Source organism: Octopus bimaculoides, chromosome 7, assembly GCF_046866305.1.
Source record: "Octopus bimaculoides isolate indiv1 chromosome 7, ASM4686630v1, whole genome shotgun sequence".
NCBI lineage: Eukaryota > Metazoa > Mollusca > Cephalopoda > Octopoda > Octopodidae > Octopus > Octopus bimaculoides.
Genome location: NC_142934.1, coordinates 81,901,321 through 81,923,594, shown reverse-complemented (window position 1 = coordinate 81,923,594; position 22,274 = coordinate 81,901,321). Strand labels below are relative to the sequence as shown.

The following is a 22,274-nucleotide window of genomic DNA, read 5'->3' as shown; positions in this document are numbered from 1 at the left end:
TTAGCCCCTCGGCTGAATGAAAATTGATTGTATGCAACATTGAAGCAATGTTAGATTAAGATAATCATCTGTACATCATACTAAATACAGCTACATTGCGAAAGGCAAATTAACTGCGATACTTGTCCGAGGATAATATCCTTTATAGATGCACTGTTAAGAATCACAAACTGTTTTAGTAGCAAACGAGAGTCGGCCACATCCGCAAGTACGATTCAGACACAGTTTCCTTCCTTGCTGCTCCTATATATGAGATCTCATTTTTTCTATTTCACAACTGGCCATTCGACCTCCACCATTTTGAACATGACTCGGCAGAGACCAAATGCATATTTTCCCGTTTCTCAATTTCTTTCCTTCAACTAAACACTTTCCTTCTAATTAATGTTTTAAAAGAAGCAGCGAACTCTCGAAACGTTAAAATCACGTTAGCTTTCTTAATCGCTCAGTAACAGCCAAATAAATAGTTGCACTTTGCTTTCACTTTTATTTACGTGTTATTATTCTTGTCGGTAATTTTGATACTTTATGTGTGTGTGTTTCTGTATCCATTTATTCATGTCTAAAACTTCTGTCAATATGGTGGAGACTAGTCATTTAATAAATATAAATCGATGAAATAATTAATTCGGTATTAGTGATTGGCTAAGGTCTTGAAAATGGTGCCTCAGCATGACCACAATTCAGTAATTTAAACAAGTAAAAGTATAAGTTAATAGGGAAAATATATAACTTCTTACCAATCTTGAAACTTCTAAAAGTCAACTCTTGATGTCTTTAAGCTCCTTTCATTACTATTTCTATAACTTTGTATAAATTTTTAAGACTGATTTTCAGTTACTATTATTATACTTGTCACTTGGCAGACGATTTTCATTTAAATTTCTCTCTATCAGCTTCTTTCTGTTTTATTTTATTTCATTTCATTTACTTTTTGCTTGAATCGAGTCAAATTTGAAAATAAAATATCTGACGCTTACCGTTGCTACACGACCAATTTACCTTATCCTCATTCTCGTTTAGATGAATTAAAATGCTACATTCCACTTAAGCGTTTCACATCCACCGTCACCATCTCACGTCCAAAACATTACCGGCGGCACATAAAAAAAGACATTTAACTTGCAGAATACATTGACTCTTTCGCGACATCACGACTAACTTGCTAATTATATGCCAGCAAGTCTACGCATATTACTAGCCAGTACCATAAATAATGCGTTTTATGAAGTGTTAAACTAATTGTTTATGTTCGTGATGACGGATTTGGAATAAATTACAAAATGAGGATGTTAATGTGATATGAATCACTCTTATCGTGTGCTTGTCTCAGTATTTTGACAGCGACTATGCTGGGGTATTCCCTTGAAAGTTTTAGTTAAACAAATCGACCATAGTACATATTTTTAAGTTTGATACTTACTCTGTCGGTTTTGTACCGAAGTGCTAAGTTACAGGGATATAAACACCGATAGTTCAAACAGAAGAGTGGACACAGTCATACATACATTCGTACATACATACATACATACAAACACACACACACACACACACACACACACACACACACACACACACACACACACATATATATATATATATGTATGTATGTATGTATGTGTACACACACACACACACACACACACACACACACGGCGGGCACTCACGCCGTGCCCACCTACCAAATTCACTCACCGGTTATGGTTGGCTCAAGGCTTCAGTAAAAGACATTCAAGTTGCTGCGCAGTGATACAGAACTCGAAACCACATGGTTGCATTTCGAAGTAAGCTTCTTTATCACGCAGCCACACCTGCGCTCATGTCCACTTTTTAAAACTGAATATACGTGACAACGCACCGGATTAGCCAATTAATGCTAAGGATTTGTCTATGGACTCATGGATTGTGTACTATCGTATATTTAATAAAGAGAAGCTTTTCCGAAATATAATAAAAACAATCAGCTTGCATAGAGTAATACCATATCTTGCCTTTGTCTTTATTCATTGACATTACCTTGCATATTTTGCCTACCTTCTTATCTGCATTGCTTAAACGTATTTCTAGAAATATTTATATCATTAACAGCATATGAAATATCTTAAAACGATTGATCAACATCAAATAACAATTCGTAGACAATTGGCAGTTAGTAATTCGGGGATGCATTTTATCTAAGGCACAAGAATTGGCTTGAGCAGACAATGGTGATGGAGTTTCACGTCGATTTTGATGTATGAGCGTTCGTGTATCAATCAACTGGGTAGTTTGCTGGTTGAGTTAGTACGCGAAATGACTGAGCTTTCCAGTGTCAACGTAAATTTCTGGCATGATCACGGTGACGCAGACATGGAAAAAGTTACATTAGTTAATTATGCGCAATCCACTCCTATTCGATTGGCTTCTATACAGTTTCTGTCAACTCAGATGCACTCAGGATTTGGAGCAGCCAGAAGCTGTGATAAATAAACTTGCTCAAGATTCTCAATGTGTGTTCTAAATCCGGGCCTTATCGTTTATGAAACGAATTTCTTATACACTCAGTCACGACTTGTGGTTATACGTCACAATCGATTTAAAGGTCTTGTCCATTTTATAACTGGAGAAACATTGTGTGGATGTGTATTTATTAGGGATTTATCATAGTCTAAGTGAATGATTTAAAAACACAATGCACGTAAACATGCTTACATACATACATATATATATAGTTAGGCAGTTAATCATTGCATATTGCGGTTGCAAACATTGTCTGAACAGCACTTAAGAATCAAAATGTATTTCAGCTCATTGTTAAAGTATCTATATAACAACTGATAAAGTGATAACTAGAATTTATCAGAGGAAATTTTATATATACATATATATATATATGTTTTTTTGCCTGTGGAAATCTGTCGTTTTGATTCTATTATTTCTAATGCTTTACTATCTTTTGGCGATCTCTGCCAATTCAGTAGTCATAAAATATAGTTTCTACTTCCTCCACAAAAACCTACCCATTCCACCTACATCAATTAGCAGAATAGTTTCTATGGTTGCAGTTAAAGCGAGTGGTGACAATATCGATCTTTACTCATGTGCATATATGTATGTACGAACATGTGTAAGTATGCATTTAAAACGACAATAAACATGCAAAAAGGGAGTGAATTCATTTCCTTTGGTACACCTGATCTATTAGTGTACTATTCCAGATGATTAAACTACTGTCGTACAATAGCCTATCTACGTCGATATCAGATATTCAACACAGTCGAAGCATGCGTGCAAAATACTTTTCCAGTCTCATACAAGCACTAAGGAGTTGGATGTTCTTAAGAAACACTTTAGACGCCTAAGGAAATTTGATCGCCTGGACCCGTAAAAAACTACTACTCCGAAGGTATTGCCTTCACCGTTGGTCATGTCCAGTGGCATTACCTTACCTTGCGAGTTCAAGACGAAAATCTATATCGCGAGATCCAAACCACTTCGAATTAAGAAAACAATTCCGCCTCTCAGTCTCGGTTGACTTGGAGGTATTTTTGGTTTCCACCGAAAATGGATGCGAGGGATCGGAGATTGTTTTCTCGATGATGACCGCAATATTTCCATCTTGCGAAGCTTTGAGCAGTTAGCCCAACTTCTAAGGTGATCCAGTTCCACGTGCATTTACACTGCCCATTCTGAGTAACGCCATATTCAACAGGAGGAGGAAAGTGAAAAAGACTTAATTCAATTAATCTGTTAGGGCGGGACAGTGTCCCGGCCATCTGGTATATTATGGGTGTTACCACGAGCAGTTCCCTGCTGCCTTTTATAGATACTCTCTCTGAAGTCTTCTACTCTGTCAGGAATTTAGTTTTTTATAGTTTTGTATATGTTTTCGTTGTTTAAATGGCTTTTTATATTTGATGGGGTGATATTTGTTAGGGTGTTGAAGTCGTTGTTAGTAATGTCTGTGTGTTGATGGTATATGTTGTTATTTGTATTTATGGCCGTGCAGTTTATAATGTTTCTTTGTTCTTGGCTTGGGTATAAATTCAGTTTTGCTGGTGTCTGTGATGGTGGTTGTGCCTGCAGTGAGGTGGCAGTGATAGTTATAATGGTGTTGATATTATGGTTGATGTTAGAAATGGGTTTGTTGTGTCGTTGTTGCTGTTTGAACTTCCAGCTTTTTTGTTGGTGTGATTTATCCATTTTTCTTTTTATTTCTTTGTACTCTTTTCAATTCGCTTTCTTCCCAATTACCTTCACTACAAACATATTTGAGTGGTCCCAAATGGAGGATGGTATCCCTTGAACTGGTGTCATTTACTTTTGTTCGTTGTTTGGAGGCTTTGAATTGGTGTTGCAGTCATCAGTGAAATGGATCTTAAGGGCAGTACCTCTTTTGTTGTTTTTATTGCTATTGCTTCCTCTTTTAATGTTGTCTTTGTTGTTGTTGTTACTACTGTTGGTGCTTGTAATTCTACTTTCTCAGTGAAGGGTTTTTATGTTGAAGTAGCTGTCTTTGTTGCTATCGTGGCCGCACGCTATCGTTGGTTCTACCGCTGTTTGCCCTGTGGGCACTGTTGCTGCTGTGGTGACGGTGTCATCAGATCTGAGAGTCCTATTTCTCTCCTCTTTCGTTGTGGACTTTCAGATGGTTTGTGTTATCACACAAATGATACCTAATGATACTTCCTTCAACGACCACATACAGCCGTGTGCAGTCCAGCAGAGTGACTCGATACGTATTTCACACTTCCGTGATCCGTTTTGATCAGTAGATCCATCCCTTGGCCTGATCAATCTTGTTTCTATGACCGTTGAACCTACAAACTTCGCCCTCGGGAATTTAACGCCTACAATGCTGTATTCCTCAGCACTGTACATTTTGGTGCACCAGACAAGTCTGAGGCACTTTCTGTTTGCTGCTGTGTCGGTTACTTTATTTTCAGCTTTTCCTTTGAATTTGTAAATTACAACTTTGAGATTGGTTCCTTGTCGGATGAATTCTAGCATGTTTAAAGCGATGTTTTGGCCATACTATGTAAGGACTGTTTATGCCCTTTTTGAATATTGAGACGCTAAAGAAATTTCTTCTACCTGGAGCACAATGTCAGTGAATCCGCCAACACTAAGTTTGTTAGTCACAGTGTTTTGATTTTGTGCTGTGTTGGGAAAATGGTGGCAGTGGGTAGAGGTAATTTACAGGTGTGTTGAATCGGAAATTTCATTTTGCATCTTAAATTTTTGTTCTTTACTCTCAATTTGGTGTTTCTTTCATTTTCCTTGCTGTTGCTGATTCGGTCGGCACTGGCGGGTTGTTGTTGTTGTTGCTTTGTTTTAACATAGTGAAATCAGAGTTGAAACATCGATTCAAATCTTTAATTTCACTCCTCTGATTTTTGTCAAATTAATTTGACTCCATGATTATTAGAAGGTGAAGCCAGAAGAAATGCCGCTACGCGCTTTTTCAGGCATGCCAACGTTTCTTTTAACTTGCCGCCTTCATAATAATAATAATAATAATAATAATAATAATATTAAACTTTCAAAATACCATGATCTGGAAATAGAGTTAACTCGAATGTAATGCGTAAAACCGGAAACAATTTCTATCATTGTAGGCGCATTAGGTATGATAGAAAAACAGTCAGACAAATACATAACAAAAACACCAGGGCTAACAAGTATATATAACATACAGAAAATAGCACTACTAGGTATTGCACAGATCCTACATGAAACACTTTCAATACAGTGAAAATAAGAGCCACCTCAACAAACCACAGCACATACCCAAGGCACACAGAGCTGCGCTAGGTAGTGCAGTGAAAGCATGTGATAAAAATAAGACTACTGATTAATAATAATAATAATAATAATAATAATAAATGTAGAGGAAGGAGAAGAAGAAGAGGAAGGAGGAGAAAAAGAAGAGGAAGCGGAAGGAGAAGAAGTGGAAGAGGAAGGAGAAGAAAAGGAAGGAGAATAATAATAATAATAATGATAAGAAGAAGAAGAAGAATGATTCCAACTTTTGGCACCAGGCCAGCAATTTCGTGTGAGGGGTAAGTTGATTACATCAACCCTAGTGATCAACTGATTCTTATTTTATCGATCGGAGAGGACGAATGGCAAAGTCGGCCGTGACGGAATTTGATCTCTGAAGGTGAAGCCGAGCGAAATGCCGCTCAGCATTTTCTTTGGTGAACTAACGATGTCGTTGCTATTATCATTGAAGCAAAATTAATAATAGAGGTGATGATATAGTTCTAAATACATGAAGAACAGTTATAATTGGAAGTAGTAATTAAGAATATGGACATGTTGCAAGGAAATGCAACTAATTATATGCTGAGAAATATAAGATGTAAGGAGACTGAAGCTTTATATGTCATATAATTAAAATGTTAATATTTAATTTAAACACATAAATAATGAATCTAATAAAAACCTAGTAGAATAAACGCTTATGAAGAACAAAATTTGTGATGAATAAAGTAGTCATTAGTAAGAATAACCCTATAGTCAATAACCAAGAAGATTAATATAAATTAGTGGAAAGATTCATTACAGGATAGAGCGAGAACACGCTTGTAATTTTCCAAGTTTCAACTGTGGGAGACTTTCAATCCTTTAAACTTTCAATCCTTTAAACACACAAATACATACATATATATATGACGGGCTTCTTTCAGTTTCCGTCTACCAATCGACCCCAGCACTTATTCTTTGAAAAACTAGTGCTTATCATATCGGTCGTTTTTGCACAACCGCCATGTTACGGGAACGTAAACACACCAACATCGGTCGTCAAGCGATGGTGGGGGACAAACACAGACATACAAATACATACATACACACACATGCACACACACACACACACACACACACACACACACACACACACACATATAAATATATATCTACAGTGTATGATGGGCTTCTTTCAGTTTCCGTCTACCAATCGACCCCAGCACTTATTCTTTGTAAGCCTAGTAATTATTATATCAGTCTCTTTTGCCTAAACGCTAAGTTACGGGAACGTAAACACACAAACATCGGTTGTCAAGCAACGGTGGAGGGACAAACACAGACGACGAGCTTCTTTCAGTTTCCATCTACCAAATCCATTCACAAGGCTTTGGTCGGCCCGAGGTTATAGTAGAAGACACTTAAAAGAATGATAATAATAATAATAATAATTATTATTATTATTATTATTATTTAATTCTGTATGAGTGAAACATGTTTTACTTTGGTTCAGAAGTTCTGGATTGTTAATGTGATTTAAATGTGGATGCTTTCGAATTGAATTTGACTACCATTGTAAACACTGGCATTTAATCATTTCCTTGTACCTCTGGGGATAAAAGACACTTTATTAGAAAATTTTTGATTTGCGTTGTATCTTTATTGTACGTTAGCAACAGAGCAAAACATGTAGGAGGTACCCCCTCAAAGGAAAAGTCAAAACGTTTTTATGAAAAAAGAAATACACAAATGCAAACAATTGTCAGTAATGCAGACATATTGTAAATAAATAATAATGACCTTTAAGGCACCAAAAGTAAATTTAATGCCTCACTCAGTAATAGTATCAAAAAAAAAAAACTGTCGCTATAACTGATTATACCAACGGTAGTACTCTCTCATACCTTCACGGCTTATCCTGCGAAAACATTCACATAAAAAATTACTTTTGCTCATCATGATTCAAAGAGGAAGTATTTAAATGAAACAGAGCCCAGGTTCAGAGAAACTGTAGCAATACTGCGTTAGAAAATTCGGTTTTTTCACCTGAGAAATGAATGCGAAATGATACACGGTAAAAGCTGTTACATCAGTACCTCGCCGAAAGCGGAGCAGGGTTTATTATACCCTCACAAGTGCATTGGAAGTCTTTGGAGCAGTTCGGTGTTGCATTATATAAACTGGCAGAAGTAAAATCTACTGGACCATTGGCTTGGATTTGATGACCAAGGTCGCGGAAACGTCAGGCTGAGCAAATAAATAGAACGCTCACTCATCGATTCGTACCACGATATACAGACGAACGTTACTCAAGGGTAACACCAAGGGGCATATTGACACCTGTCTAGTTTCGATAATAATAATAATAATAATAATAACAATAATAATCTTACGATAACAGGCATTATATACGTCTGTCTGTCTTTTCTGTTTTCACGGTCAAACGGCTAAACTAATGGTCACAATGTTTTTCGGAATTACGAAGGCGGTACTCCTAGAAGGTTTTTAGCGAAAAAAATGTGAAAAAGTATAATTATTCAGTGGTTATTGAGTTTTGAATTAATAAATTACATTTGATTTTTTTGTTAAAATTCCGGCGACGAATATAAACTCTGGATCCACCCGCCACCATATAGTTCGTGAATTTAAATGAAACAGAGCCCAGGTTCAGAGAAACTGTAGCAATACTGCGTTAGAAAATTCGGTTTTTTCACCCTATCCCTTTATTTCCCATCGTAGATGGGCAGACTTGCTATCTTACCATAATGGGCATTATGTGCATCTGTCTCTTCGTCTCTTTGTCTGTTCCCTCTTCACAGCCAGACGGCTGGACCAATGGTTACGATATTTTTAGGGGTTACAAAGACGTTCGACAGGATGGTTTTTAGCTTTAAAAAATCAGAAAGTATAATCGTTTCGTGGATATCGATTTTTGAATTGATAAACCACCTTCGCATTTTTATTAAAAATTCACCGACCACGAGTGACTCTGGATTTTCATCGTATACTTCGTGGCCCCATCGTAGATACTACTACTACTACTACTACTACTACTAATGATAATAATAATAATAATAATAATAATAACAAACAATTATCATAAACAAAAAGTATTAGCTCTTAATACAAAGTAGTATAAAATACTTGACAATCATGGTAAACGTCCTACAAGCTGATACAAGCCAAACGTCCTACAAGCTGGTTCAAGCCCACGGCGCAGTCTCTTGGGCATATGTCCTCTATCAAAGGCATGTGAGTGAAAATTCGCACATGGGAACTGTAATCGAATATTGTGGACAGAAAAGTGTGCGGAAAGGATTTTCTTTTCTTAGATGGTAGACCTAACTTGGAGGGCCTGGTGGTACTTTAGTTGGTTGAGCTAAAGTCTTAGAGGCAGGTGCATGCATTCGAGTCACATATATTCAATTGAAATGGGTATAAAAAGTAAGGAGCACGAAATAAATCAGTAAACAGAGGTTCGAAGGAAGCGAAATTTGTGATAGAAGGGGAAAGGAACCAATGGCCCAAGTCGGTGGGAAGTGAATATGACGCTCAAATCAAGAAGGGGGCGGCGAGGAATGCTTAAATATAAGAGAAAGTTACTTAAAGACACCATATATATATATGTGTATATATCTATCTATATATACACACACACACACACACACACACACACACACACACACACACACACACACACACACACACACACACACACACACACACACACACACACACACACACACACACACACACACACACACACACACACACACACACACACACACACATATATATGCATGTTTGCATGAGAATATAAGCATCTGTTTGTCTGAAGATTTGCGGCTTGAAATAGAACTTTAGAGTAAGTAGATGTTATCTTTTCCTTCAAAGAAACGCAACCAAAGTAGGCGCAAGCTTCGTTGCGTGGTTAAGAAGCACGTTATGCAATCACATAATTTTGCATTCAGCTCGGATGCTTAGTACCTTCGGAAAGTATCTTTTATTGTAGCCCCGAATCTTCTACTGTATCCTGTATCTCGATTTTACAAGAATTATCAAGTTATTGATTTTATATGCTTGTTATTTTTACTACATCTCAGTTGGCATTTTTTCGATTCGTGTTCAGGTGCTATTTGCATATCAGCTATGAACGTTTCGTATTACTAGAATGGAATGTGTGACATTTATTGTAAAATAAATTTCAATGGGCTTATCTACTGTTCCTAAGGCCTTAATCCCTAAGGATTTGAAACCCAGTTGACCCTCGACAAGTCGGAGATTAAAATGGATGCTAACATATATTATATTCGACTTATCACGTTCTAAATAAATGACTAATTAAAATGTTGGCAATTAATTTCCCGTGTGTAATCTAATTAGAGTCTACTAAGAACGTCGGTCTTGCATATTTCATATGTTTAAATTATTCCTGTAATGTTTATAATGTTAGAAATTAATTAATAAAAGCTTTCAGTAAATTTTCAGCACGCTGGAAAGTGGATTTCGTGAAACAAAGTATATTACGAAACTCACATATACATACACAGAAATACAGATAAATTCCTGCAACTACTCACGGAGATAGTAACACATTTGCAAATATATACATATCTATCGTCCAGTCCCACTGCTCACCTCTACGTCTCTCTCTCACACACACACACACACACACACACACAAACACACATTATCTCTCTCTCTCTCTCTCTCTCTCTTTATCTTTCTCTCTCTCTCTCTCTCTCTTTCTCTCTCTCTTTGTGTGTGTCTGTATCTGGCGAATATACAGAGTTCTTTCAAAGCATAGTCAATAATTGTTTGCGTTATTAGTTTCCGGACTGTGGTCTGAACTCAGACGTCACGGAGATCAGATTCGGGTGGGTATGTATGTATGTATGTATGTATGTATGTGTGTGTGTGTGTGTGTGTGTATGTATGTATGTATGTATGTATGTATACGCAAATACATATATATGTTTGTGTGTGAGTGACGGTGTGCCTATGTATCAATAAGTATCCGGACTCTTACCATAGAACGAAGCTAAAGCAGGCAGAGTGAAGCTGCTTGGCACATATTGACCTTGAACTATGCAGTACATGTGCACTAAGTTCCAACGTTCAAGCTCACTTGTATACGTATGTACACAGATACGTGCATACATGTCTATACATTTTAGCAAGTTCGAGGGAGGGGGCCAGTTGATTACATCGACCTCAGTACACAACTGGTACCTATTTTATCGACCCTGACAGGATGAAAGGCAAAGTTGACCTATGCGGAATTTTTGAAATAATAATAATAATAATAATAATAATGATAATAATAACTGAAGAGGTCACCCAGACACTGCAAAGACTAAGCAACTGGAAGGCACCTGGACACGACAAGATCCCCAATTTCTGGTTAAAACACCTGCCAAGAATGCATAAAAAGCTGGCAGAAAACTTTAACAACATACTAGCAGAGCCAGAGACAATGCCTGAATGGCTCACGAAAGGGAAAACCATCTTAATCCCCAAATCCACGGAAACGGAGAAACCACAAAACTATAAACCTATAACCTGTCTCCCTACGATCTACAAAGCCTTTACTGCAATAATATCGCAGAGATTATGTAAGCACCTGGAAAATAACAACCTGTTTCCAGAAGAGCAGAAGGGATGCTGCAAGGGCTCATACGGCTGTAAAGATCAATTATTGATCAATAAAGCCATAACTGAAGACAGCCGCAGAAAGAAGAAAGGCCTCAGTATGGCCTGGGTGGACTACCAAAAGGCTTTCGACAGTGTTCCCCACAAGTGGATTCTGGAAACACTAGCCATAAAGAAGGTGGCACCAATTATTATAAAATACATAAGGCACTCAATGAACAAATAGCAGACAGTGCTACAGCTCCAAAGAAAAGAAGGACTTGTGAAAACGAAAGCCATCCCCATTAGAAGAGGAATATTCCAGGGAGACACGCTCTCTCCACTCCTGTTCTTCCTGGCACTCACACCTTTAACTGAATTGCTAAATAGAACTGGATGCGGTTACAAATGCTACGGAAAAACAGTCAGCCACCTTCTATATATGGATGACCTAAAATTATATGCTAAAAACGACAGAGAGCTAGAAACATTACTACAGACAGTACACGGCTTTACCAAGGAAATAGATATGAAATTCGGATTAGAAAAATGTGCCAAAGCAACCCTGAAAAAAGGAAAATTAGTTAAAAGTAGCAATATAACACTAGATAAAGCCAATGAAATAAGAGAACTAGACGAAAGCCAACCATACAAGTATTTAGGAGTCAATGAACTAGATAGGATACAACATACACAAATGAAAGAAAAAATAAAGAAAGAGTACTATAGACGAGTTAGATCAATACTAAAAACAGAGCTCAATGCTAAAAACAAGGTAATGGGTATCAACACTTTAGCTGTCCCAGTTATAAGCTACAGCTACAACATCCTTAACTGGACACTAAACGAACTATCTAAAATAGACAGGAAAACAAGAAAAATAATGACAGGATATAGGATGCACCACACAAAATCTGACATAGAAAGGCTATATATACAACGCACAGAAGGTGGCAGGGGTCTTATACAGCTAGAAAACTATTATAAAATAACCACCATAGGACTGCAAAAATACCTACTCCAGAAGCAAGGAAAACTAATACAAATAGCCACAAAACACGAGCAAAACAAAAAACTATTTTCAGTATTTAAGGAAGCTGACAAATACAAACAAGAAATCAATCTATCTAACAAATACGAAGAAGAAGAAGAAGAAGAAGAAGAAGAAGAAGAAAAAGCAACAAAAGCTATAAAACAAATGAAATCCAAACTAAAACTAGAACAGCAACGGACCATGATAGAACGATGGCAAGAAAAGCGATGGTAAATACTGGGCTAAACTAAATGCAAAAGAAATAGACAGAGAAAAATCCCAGCAATGGTTGAGAAGCTCAGGACTCAAAGCAGAGACTGAAGGATTTTTAATTGCTGCACAAGACCAAAACCTTCCCACCAGAAATTACATATACACTGGAAGCTATGCCAACACTATGGAATAACAACAGAAAAAAGATGGTATAAACACACACCAGAAAAGGTCACAGAAAACGAGAAAGCAACCATACTCTGGGATATGCCAATACACACAGATAGAGAAATTAAGGCCAATAGACCAGATATAGTTGTCAAAGATCATGAAGAAAAAAAATGCTTTCTAATTGATGTATCAATACCAGCAGATGACAACGTTTCTCTAAAAGAAATGGAAAAACTTTCAAAATACAAAGACCTGGAAATAGAGATAACTCGAATGTGGAATCTAAAAACAGAAACAATTCCTATCATAGTAGGTGCCTTAGGTATAATAAAAAAATATTCAGACAAATACATAACAAAAACACCAGGACTTACAAATATATATAACATACAGAAAATTGCACTACTGGGTACTGCACACATTCTACGCAATACACTTTCAATACAGTAAACATAAGAGCACCACAGCAAACCACAGCACATACCCAAGGCGCACAGAGCTGCGCTCGGCAGTGAAGTGAAAGCACGTTATAAAAATAAAATTACTGAACAATAATAATAACAACAAAAACAACAACAACAACAACAAAATAATAATAATAATACCAGGCAGTGGCTCTCATGGCTTCTGATCTTAACTGATTAGAAGTGTTGCCATGTACATTGTTTTGTCTTGGTATAAAAGATGGGCTACAGCAAATATTCTGCTTAATACCACAGATTTGCTTGTCAGTTGCTTGACTTTAACCAGTTAAGTATGTTCCTTAGTGGCTGACAATATGTGCATTTGTGATCACAAGCAGAAGTAGTGGGGGCGGGGAGTATTATAGCCATGTGCTGAGAGGAATTCTTTGGGGTTTGAATAATTCACCTCTGGAAACATGGGTGTTTAGTTCATCATCCTTAAACAAAACTTATTCACGTACCATTTGAGGAGGGTGCGCTACTCGACCTGAAGAAAATTGATTCTAACTGGGTCCCACCTACAAGGTCATGCACTGTTTATCTTGGTATAAGATTACCATGTCGTGCACATATGGTTGTGATGCATGTGCCTGGACTACCCTTATCAGAAGGGTAGTCATGATGGGTATAATGAGCTTCGTATATTTTACTCTAGTGTCACTTTGATGGCATGCACGGCTCTCTCAATAATAATAATAATAATAATAATAATGATGATAATAACAAAAATTATTACCTCTTATTCCAAAATAGTATAAAATACTTGGCAACCATCATAATAACGCAAACGTCCTACAAGCTGGTTGAAGCCCCTTGGGCATATAGCCTCTATCAAAGACATGTGAGTGAAGGATTAAGAAGAAGAAGAAGAAAATTTATTTATATTTATTTTTTAATAACTATACGAAGCTAATTTTATCTAGTATCTGTCTTCCATGATTGACTCTCCTATCGAAGACGACGTATGAGCGTTCAGCCGAATGACCTGCATAAATGGTTTGTTTATAGTGACCAAATGTATGTGCCAGACATTAGCACACTCTCTCCATGAAATCTATGTTTCCTGAACAGGTTCACAGTGTACCACGCGTTAGGTGTCAAAATGATTGCATAGCAATGTGAGATGAAGTGTTTTACTCAAGAACACAATGCATCGCCAGTCTGGGAACTGAAACCAAAATCTTTCGATCGTCTTCAATAGAAACGAAAATTTTGTATTCACACGCCGAATGGAACAATGATATTTTGGTGATCTGATGAGCTGGCCTTCTTTATCTGCATTGATTTTTTAAATGTACAGTTGCATTGTAGAATGCGTAGCCTGCATATTGGTGCAGACATTGTTGCAGACATTGTTGCAGACACTAAAATTCTTATTACATGATGAAGGCTGCGAAACAGCCGTAATCCTAAGGATAACAAGAGTTAAATGAATATATTCACACCTCATACAACCTGGCGTTTTAGGGTTTATATACTCCACACGCTGCAAATTCATCGATTTAGTCGCTTGGATTGCAGCTGCATTACACTCCTCCGTATTGGATTACTATATGGTATGATAGCCAGGTGCAATAGAGGAGCTTTTTGTGGTAGCTATATGATTCTATAAATCCGTATATATAGCATTACAAATTTTATGCACACACACACACATACACAACCACCCACACACAAACACATACAGAGGTATGTATGTGTGTATATATCTGTCTCTGTCTGTCTGTCTGTCTGTCTGTGTGTCTCTCTCTCTGTATATATGGGTGTGTGTTTATATCTAACATATATATATACATAGTTATATACATATATATATATATATGTATATATATATATATATATATATATATATATTCATATATACATATGCATGATATGTATATGTATATACATACACACATATATGTATGTATGTATATAACTCTCATATGTATATATATGTTAGATATAAACACACACACATATATACAGAGAGAGAGAGACAGGGAGAGACTGAGAGAAACAGAGACAGAGACAGATATATACACACACATACATATCTCTGTATGTGTTTGTGCGTACATCTGTGTGTGCGTACGCGCGCGCGTGTGTCTGTGTGTGTGTCCATGTATGAATTCGCAGATAGAGCGGCATCCTTGTTTTGGTTTACACTTGATTCTCTCGGGTATTTTGTCACGAAAGATATTCTCTTCTGACATACATTGTGCATTTCAACTTCACCAATTTTTTTTTTTTTAATTATTTTTCATTTTAAAAAAAAGCCGTACAGTACTTGCAATGAAAAAAAATCAATGAAATCCAGTGTATTTTCCACTAATAATGTTGTAAACTTCAATTGCTATGTAATAATACTCCGTAGATAGCTTGTGGAAGTTTTCAGCTCGGTCCATGTGTATGCATTGAATAGAAATAATACAGAATAGATTTTCTTTGTCGAAATTACTGTTGCGTGGTGCACACAGCAAAAGGTGTCTGCGCTACACAAGTTAAAATATAATATAACACGAATAAAAAGCAAATAATTTAAACATTGAGAACAGATAGATGGCAGCCAGTAACAGAATTCTGTCTTTCTGATTGTTAGAGGTAATAGTAGAAATGGAGAAGGTATCGATTGCTTCTGTTTTTGTTGTTGAAAACATATACTACCGTCTGTCAACAATCGAGAGATACCAAGTTATTGGCCCTAAGTGAAACGAATTACCATCATTCATGGAATCTTCATTTATTTGTTAGCTTGTACGCTAGCATGATCGTTTAGTGAAAACGTTTGTTTCACATCATGAAGTCATATGTTCGGTTCCATCACAAGATGTCTTGAACAAGTGCTTTATACTACAGACTCGGAGTGATTCATGCCTTGTAAGTAGAACTTGATTCACGTCATCTGGTCTCTTTTTCAATTCTATCACACGGTATCTTAGATCAACTGAAACTTTTAGTACGTAATAATTGTCAAAGTTTGTGTCGAAAACAATCAGAAAGCTCATTTCATTTCGGATTGATTGAATCTCTTCTTGACTGGTAGACTGAATTCGCTGCTCGGTTTGACAACTCCACATGCTCTTTTACCACAATATATTTTGTTCCAAGCATCACCCCAGTCTTATCATTTAGAAGCTTACAACTGAAGCCTCACGATTTTCTCTTCCTTCTTCATTCTCTCTCATACAAAGGATAAGAGCTGGTAACACTAGACTTTTGATTCTCCACAGTAGTCGAACATATACGAAGGAGTGTTGAAAAGCTCTTGGCTAAGGTAAAAGAAAATACATGGGGATCAGTTAATTATGATTTTATGCAACTTATTCCTCTCCCACATTCATACACTTATTGCAACGGTCCTTCAGTTTTTGTAAGCCCTGTAAAAGAACTCGGAAGGTTGGGCTTCTAAGCAGGTCTTTCGCGATACCCTTAAAGCCAGGAAATCTTCAGTACTTTTCGTACGCACATATTAACTTACACATCACACGCGCATTAATTCTTACAACGAAAGGGTAGACAATCACTTCGAAACTTCCAGTTTAATGACGGCAAGCAAGCTGAAACTTCGAAGTCACTACAAAAATTAATAATTATGTATCCTGCTAAAAGAAATCCTTCAGTTTAATGTTTAATAGTTTTTATATGTATTTTGTAACACAAAAACAAATATTTTACGCACATAGTCACACACAAAAACACACATACATAACTATTGAATGACAACAACATTCAACTTTATTAACTTTGCGGCTGTTTCTGTTATAAGATGTTTTACAAGGACTTATCACATCGGAGTGCACACTTTCTAATAACTGAAACAACGGCAAGCTAATGAAATTCATTTCTTAATTCCTGTTCCTTGTCATTCAATAATTAATAGTATGCTCTGTACTAGGCGGCGAGCTGGCAGAATCGTTAGCACGCCGGGTGAAATGCTTAGCGGTATTTCGTCTGTCTTTACGTTCTGAGTTCAAATTCCGCCGAGGTCGACTTTGCCTTTCATCCTTTCGGGGTCGATTAAATAAGTACCAGTTATGCACTGGCGTCGATGTAATCGACTTAATCCCTTTGTCTGTCCTTGTTTGTCCCCTCTATGTTTAGCCCCTTGTGGGCAATAAAGAAATAAGAAACGTTAGCACGCCGGGCGAAATGCTTAGCGGTATTTCGTCTGTCTTTACGATCCAAGTTCAATTTCCGCCGAGGTCAACTTGCCTTTCATCCTTTCGGGGTCGATAAATTAAGTACCAGTTGCGTACTGGGGTCGGTCTAATCGACTGGCCCTCCTCTCCCAAAATTTCGGGCCTTGTGCCTTGAGTAGAAAATAATATTACGCTCTGTACTCAACTAACGCTATATTCTGAAACATATGTATATCAAGTCATAACAACTAGTTATTAGTATTACTATGCTTAAGCGAAAGCGTTAAGTGTGTGCATATGTGTCTAAGGAAATGAAAGTGGAATAATTATGAAGTAGGATCGCCGGCAGATAATCGTTGAATTGTTTTCATTGAAGTAGAAATCTTAAAAACCGTCTTGATGATGATCAATTGATATCATACAAGATCTGTTCTTTTCTATAAGTCATGAAAATAAAACAGCCAATCAGATATAGTCTCTTCTTTATAAAACGATGTACACGATTTGTAAACAGTGAATGTAATATGTTTTGAAAACTGGTGAATTGCAGAGAAGCCTAAAAACAAACAATTAAAGTGAATACCGTTCTATATTTAAGAGATGAGGAATTATATACATTGTTTACATTATTTATATTTAACGGATATTTGTCCTCATCTTTGTTGTTAATACAATGTTTCGACTGATATCCCTCCAACCTTCATCAGGCGTCTTGGGGAAATTTCGAACCTGGGTTCTCATTCCTAAGGTATTTTTCGATGTTATTAGTATTATTATTATTCAAGTCACTGCCTGGAATCGAACTCGGAATCTTGGGGTTAGTAGCCCGCGCTCTTAGCCACTACGCCATATGCCCGTATTTGTTAGAAGTGCGGGTGTAGTGGTTAAGAGCGCAACGTTGTGTTAACAGCAAACAAGATGAAGACAAACATCCGTCAAATGTAAATAATGTAAATAATGTAAATAATGTAATTAAAGTGAAGTTCTTGATTACTGAGTTGTTAGTAGTTTTAATTCCAGGTAAACTGTCTGAGTAGACTTACTATCAATGACCCCCTACCCATGCTGTCTTGTTTTGTGTGTGTATCAGCGACTACGATTTACAAGTACACAATAGGATGTGATTTGAAGGAATTTATATCTAGCCAGTTAGGTGACAGGGTAGAATCTGTCTTGTTGGCTCATAGAAACTCCCAAGTTGTTGTAGAGGGTCTTTCGTTGACAACGTTATTCACGCTGTGAATTAAAGCACGATTTTGACAACTATTTAAGTCTAAATTTAAAATTATAGGTTTTTGTACAGGTGTGAAGTTTTCTCCATAAATGAAAACATGCATGTTTTAACGATTATTTTCCCAGTGTTAATTAACAGAAAATTCGATTTCAATGCAACAATTTTTAGAAAGGTTTTCATGTTTAAAATTAATAGCTAGGTATTGAATTAGTGTGCGTTGGAATAAAATGTTTGAGTAGAAGCCATCAAAATAACAGATATTAATTTTTTTCCGACGATGAAGTTTGTCTAATTAGCGTGTCAATTTTCCTTTGAGTGCCTTAAATATTTGTTTTTGGATTACTCGTGATGGTTTAGAGTTGATCAATAATGTGGAAATCTCGTGTGTCATATGTTTATAAATTTTCCCATATGGACCTAGAGGAGAGCCTTCACAGGATCGTACAGCTGGAATTAACTGTCGAACCTCGTTCAAACTATGTTATACAGTCTTTAATGAAAGAACATATCAAATAACTTAGTCCGGCAAGCAAACCTCCACAAATGAAGAGCGAGAAAAAGATCAAAAAGGAGAGATGGTTACAGTATTGATCTACTCTGTCAGAATTGCGTAAGGCTCAACAGCGTTAACAACTAACTGTCTGCTAGAGATGAAATGGTTTTATTCCCTTTTTAATTAATGTAACTGGAACTCCGTCGGTTATGGCGGCGAGGGTTCCAGTTGGGCGTAATTCTGCTTTACGTACGTCATATAACCTTTCATAACTCTTTTTAATTTTTGAAATTTTGAAAGAATTTTTACGAATTTTCAAAGATTTTTTACGAATCCGTACGATTATGTAAAACGCAACCAAAATTAAAATTTTGGCGCGCGATTTAAGGCCTATTTAACAGTTATTTTTAGCACATCTCACAACCACCTCATACCTTCCTCGTTTGTTTGTCAGTCTGACATATTGATGTTTTTCAATATCTTTCTCCCCATAAGGTGGCGAGCTGGCAGAAACGTTAGCATGCCGGGCGAAATGCTTTGCGGTATTTCGTCTGTCTTTATGTTTCGAGTTCAAATTCCGTTGAGGTCGACTCTGCCTTTCATCCTTTCGGAATTGATAAATTAAGCACCAGTTGCGTCCTGAAAAATTTCGGGCCTTGTACCTAGAAAAGAAAAGAATGTCTTTCTCCCCATAAAATGATCAACTGATGGGTTTTAAGTCCAAAATTCAGACTGTCTTTATTTTAAAATATGATTTAAAAAGAAAATTTCGAAAAATTAACCAAAAACAATTTTTTTTAAATTCGAAAAATTGAATTTTTCCATAATTACATGAATTCCCGTAAGGAGAAAATAAATAGGCAAACATTTTCTGAAAATTCCCAAAACTGAAAAAGTTATGAGGGAAATAATATTCAATCATGCAGTCCTAGATTTCAGAAAAAAAGCCCCTAAAAACTTGAGAGTCAAAGGTGGAACATAAAATCATTAATTATGATTTATCACGGTTAAATTTAAGATAGCAAGGGCTGTTGTTGTTGGCACTCCGTCGCTTACCACGTCGAGGGTTCCAGTTGATCTGATCAACGGAACAGCCTGCTCGTGAAATTAACGTGCAAGTGGATGAGCACTCCACAGACACGTGTACCCTTAACGTAGTTCTCGGCGATATTCAGCGTGACACAGTGTGACAAAGCTGACCCTTTGAATTACAGGCACAACAGAAACAGGAAGTAAGAGTGAGAGAAAGTTGTGGTGGAAGAGTATAGCAGGGTTCGCCACCATCCCCTGCCGGATCCTCGTGGAGCTTTAGGTGTTTTCGCTCAATAAACACTCACAACGCCCGGTCTGGGCATCTAAACCGCGATCCTATGACCGCGAGTCCGCTGCCATAACCACTGGGCCATTGCGCCGCCACAGCAAGAGCTGAAGACAACAAAAAGGTGTAGTATTTCTGAAGTTACTGGAAAAAGTAATCTTGAGTAGAATGCAACTAATAGTTTTATTGGTAACTGTCATCTAGCTTCAACGTATCTCTAATTAAATAGACATTTAATCGAAGTCATTCTATCTGTGACCTTGAAGTTTTTAGGACTGCATTATCAAAACGTATCTTTTTTTAAAGCTACATTGTGAATTGAGAGAAACTTCGCTACTATTTCTAGCAGGTCAAGCAATCGCCTTGAGGATTCCTTACTGGCTCATTGCTAATTTTGCTGGAATAAGATTTTCTTCCTATATTTCTGTGAATCATACATTTTAACAGTAATCTTAACTATTTTCTTTCTATCCTGATTGCTCGGAAACCTTATTATCTCGTACAATTTTCTCCAACTAGTTTTAAATGAAATTTTCTTTTAAATTTTCATTTGCATATTCAACGCAGTTGTATGTTTTGCTAATTGATCCTAACTTCATTTACAGCTCGAGGACTTGGAATGCGTGTTATCGGAGGAAAACAAGGAAAATGGGGACGAATGGGTGCTTATGTGACGAATGTAGAAGAAGGAGGCCCTGCCGATTTACAAGGAAACATTCGAGAAGGTGACATTTTAATCAATATTAGTTTTCTTATACAATTGTCTTCACAGACTTAGCTCTTAGCATAGAGTTTGTACAACGCTGGCTTAGATGTTACTCCATTATCTTCAAGTGGATTGTTTTAATAGAATACATATTTGTAATTGCAGCGTATTTATAAATCTTGTTTGTACAGTATATGGACAAAAAATGATTTGTAAGAGACCGGTAAGGTTACGTAGAAACATAGCATTGTGCAATGTGAAGTTGGTACTAAGAAACTGGTAATACTGTTTATATATTCCATTTTAAAGTCACTTAATTCTATATATGTTAATAATATAATACACTGGTTCCTAGCATTGGTTCTCAACCTTTTTATTTAAATGAGTTTTCCCACAAACACATTTTAATATACTTATCCTTATGTATATATATATATATATATATATATATATATATATATATATATATATATATATATATATATATAGTTTTAGGGAAAATAACCAATTTTCAAGAACTCATCGATGAAAATCCACTATCACATATAGAAAAATTAATAATTAAAAGCTAAAGACTATAAGGGTCAATTTAATTTTAATTTTTTATAAATTGATTTTAATTGAGTTTTTTACCTGTAATTTTGGATTTTGTCCCTAATATTATTATATATATATATATATATATATATATATATATATATGAACCACTGATATGATATAAAACAGTTTAACATTATATAATATTATAGGCATATGTATATATATTGTATACATATGTATTCATATATTTATATATACAGGGGTTGGACAAAATTATGGAAACACCTTAATATTTCAAACAAATTTATTTTGATATGGGGTAAGACCGCCTTTGGCAGTAATTACAGCTTGAATTCTACGAGGTATGTAACTCGTACAAAATTTGAATTGTTTCGAAATGAATTTTTGTCCATTCTTCAGCTAAAACAGTCTCTAGTTCTTGTAGAGATGATAGTGAAGGATATCGACTCCTTGTTTTTTTAAAATACACCATAAATGTTCAATAATATTGAGATCTGGGGTCTGTGGTGGCCAGATAAGATGTTCAACTTCCCTAGAATGTTCCTTGTGCCATTCAGTAACAACTTTAGCTGTGTGAATTGGTGCATTATCATCCTGAA

At 36.3% G+C, this 22,274-nt stretch overlaps 1 protein-coding gene across 6 annotated transcripts in view; it reads left to right on the top strand.

Moving 5' to 3' along the window:
- Positions 1-22,274, top strand: part of LOC106871929 (regulating synaptic membrane exocytosis protein 2) — a 309,716-nt gene that overhangs the window by 216,889 nt on the left and 70,553 nt on the right. For all 6 annotated transcript variants that reach the window (XM_089355577.1, XM_089355576.1, XM_089355579.1 and 3 more), the window contains one exon: positions 21,014-21,133. In XM_089355577.1, coding sequence (XP_089211703.1) covers positions 21,014-21,133 — 120 coding nt within the window. The remainder of the gene's footprint in view (positions 1-21,013; positions 21,134-22,274) is intronic.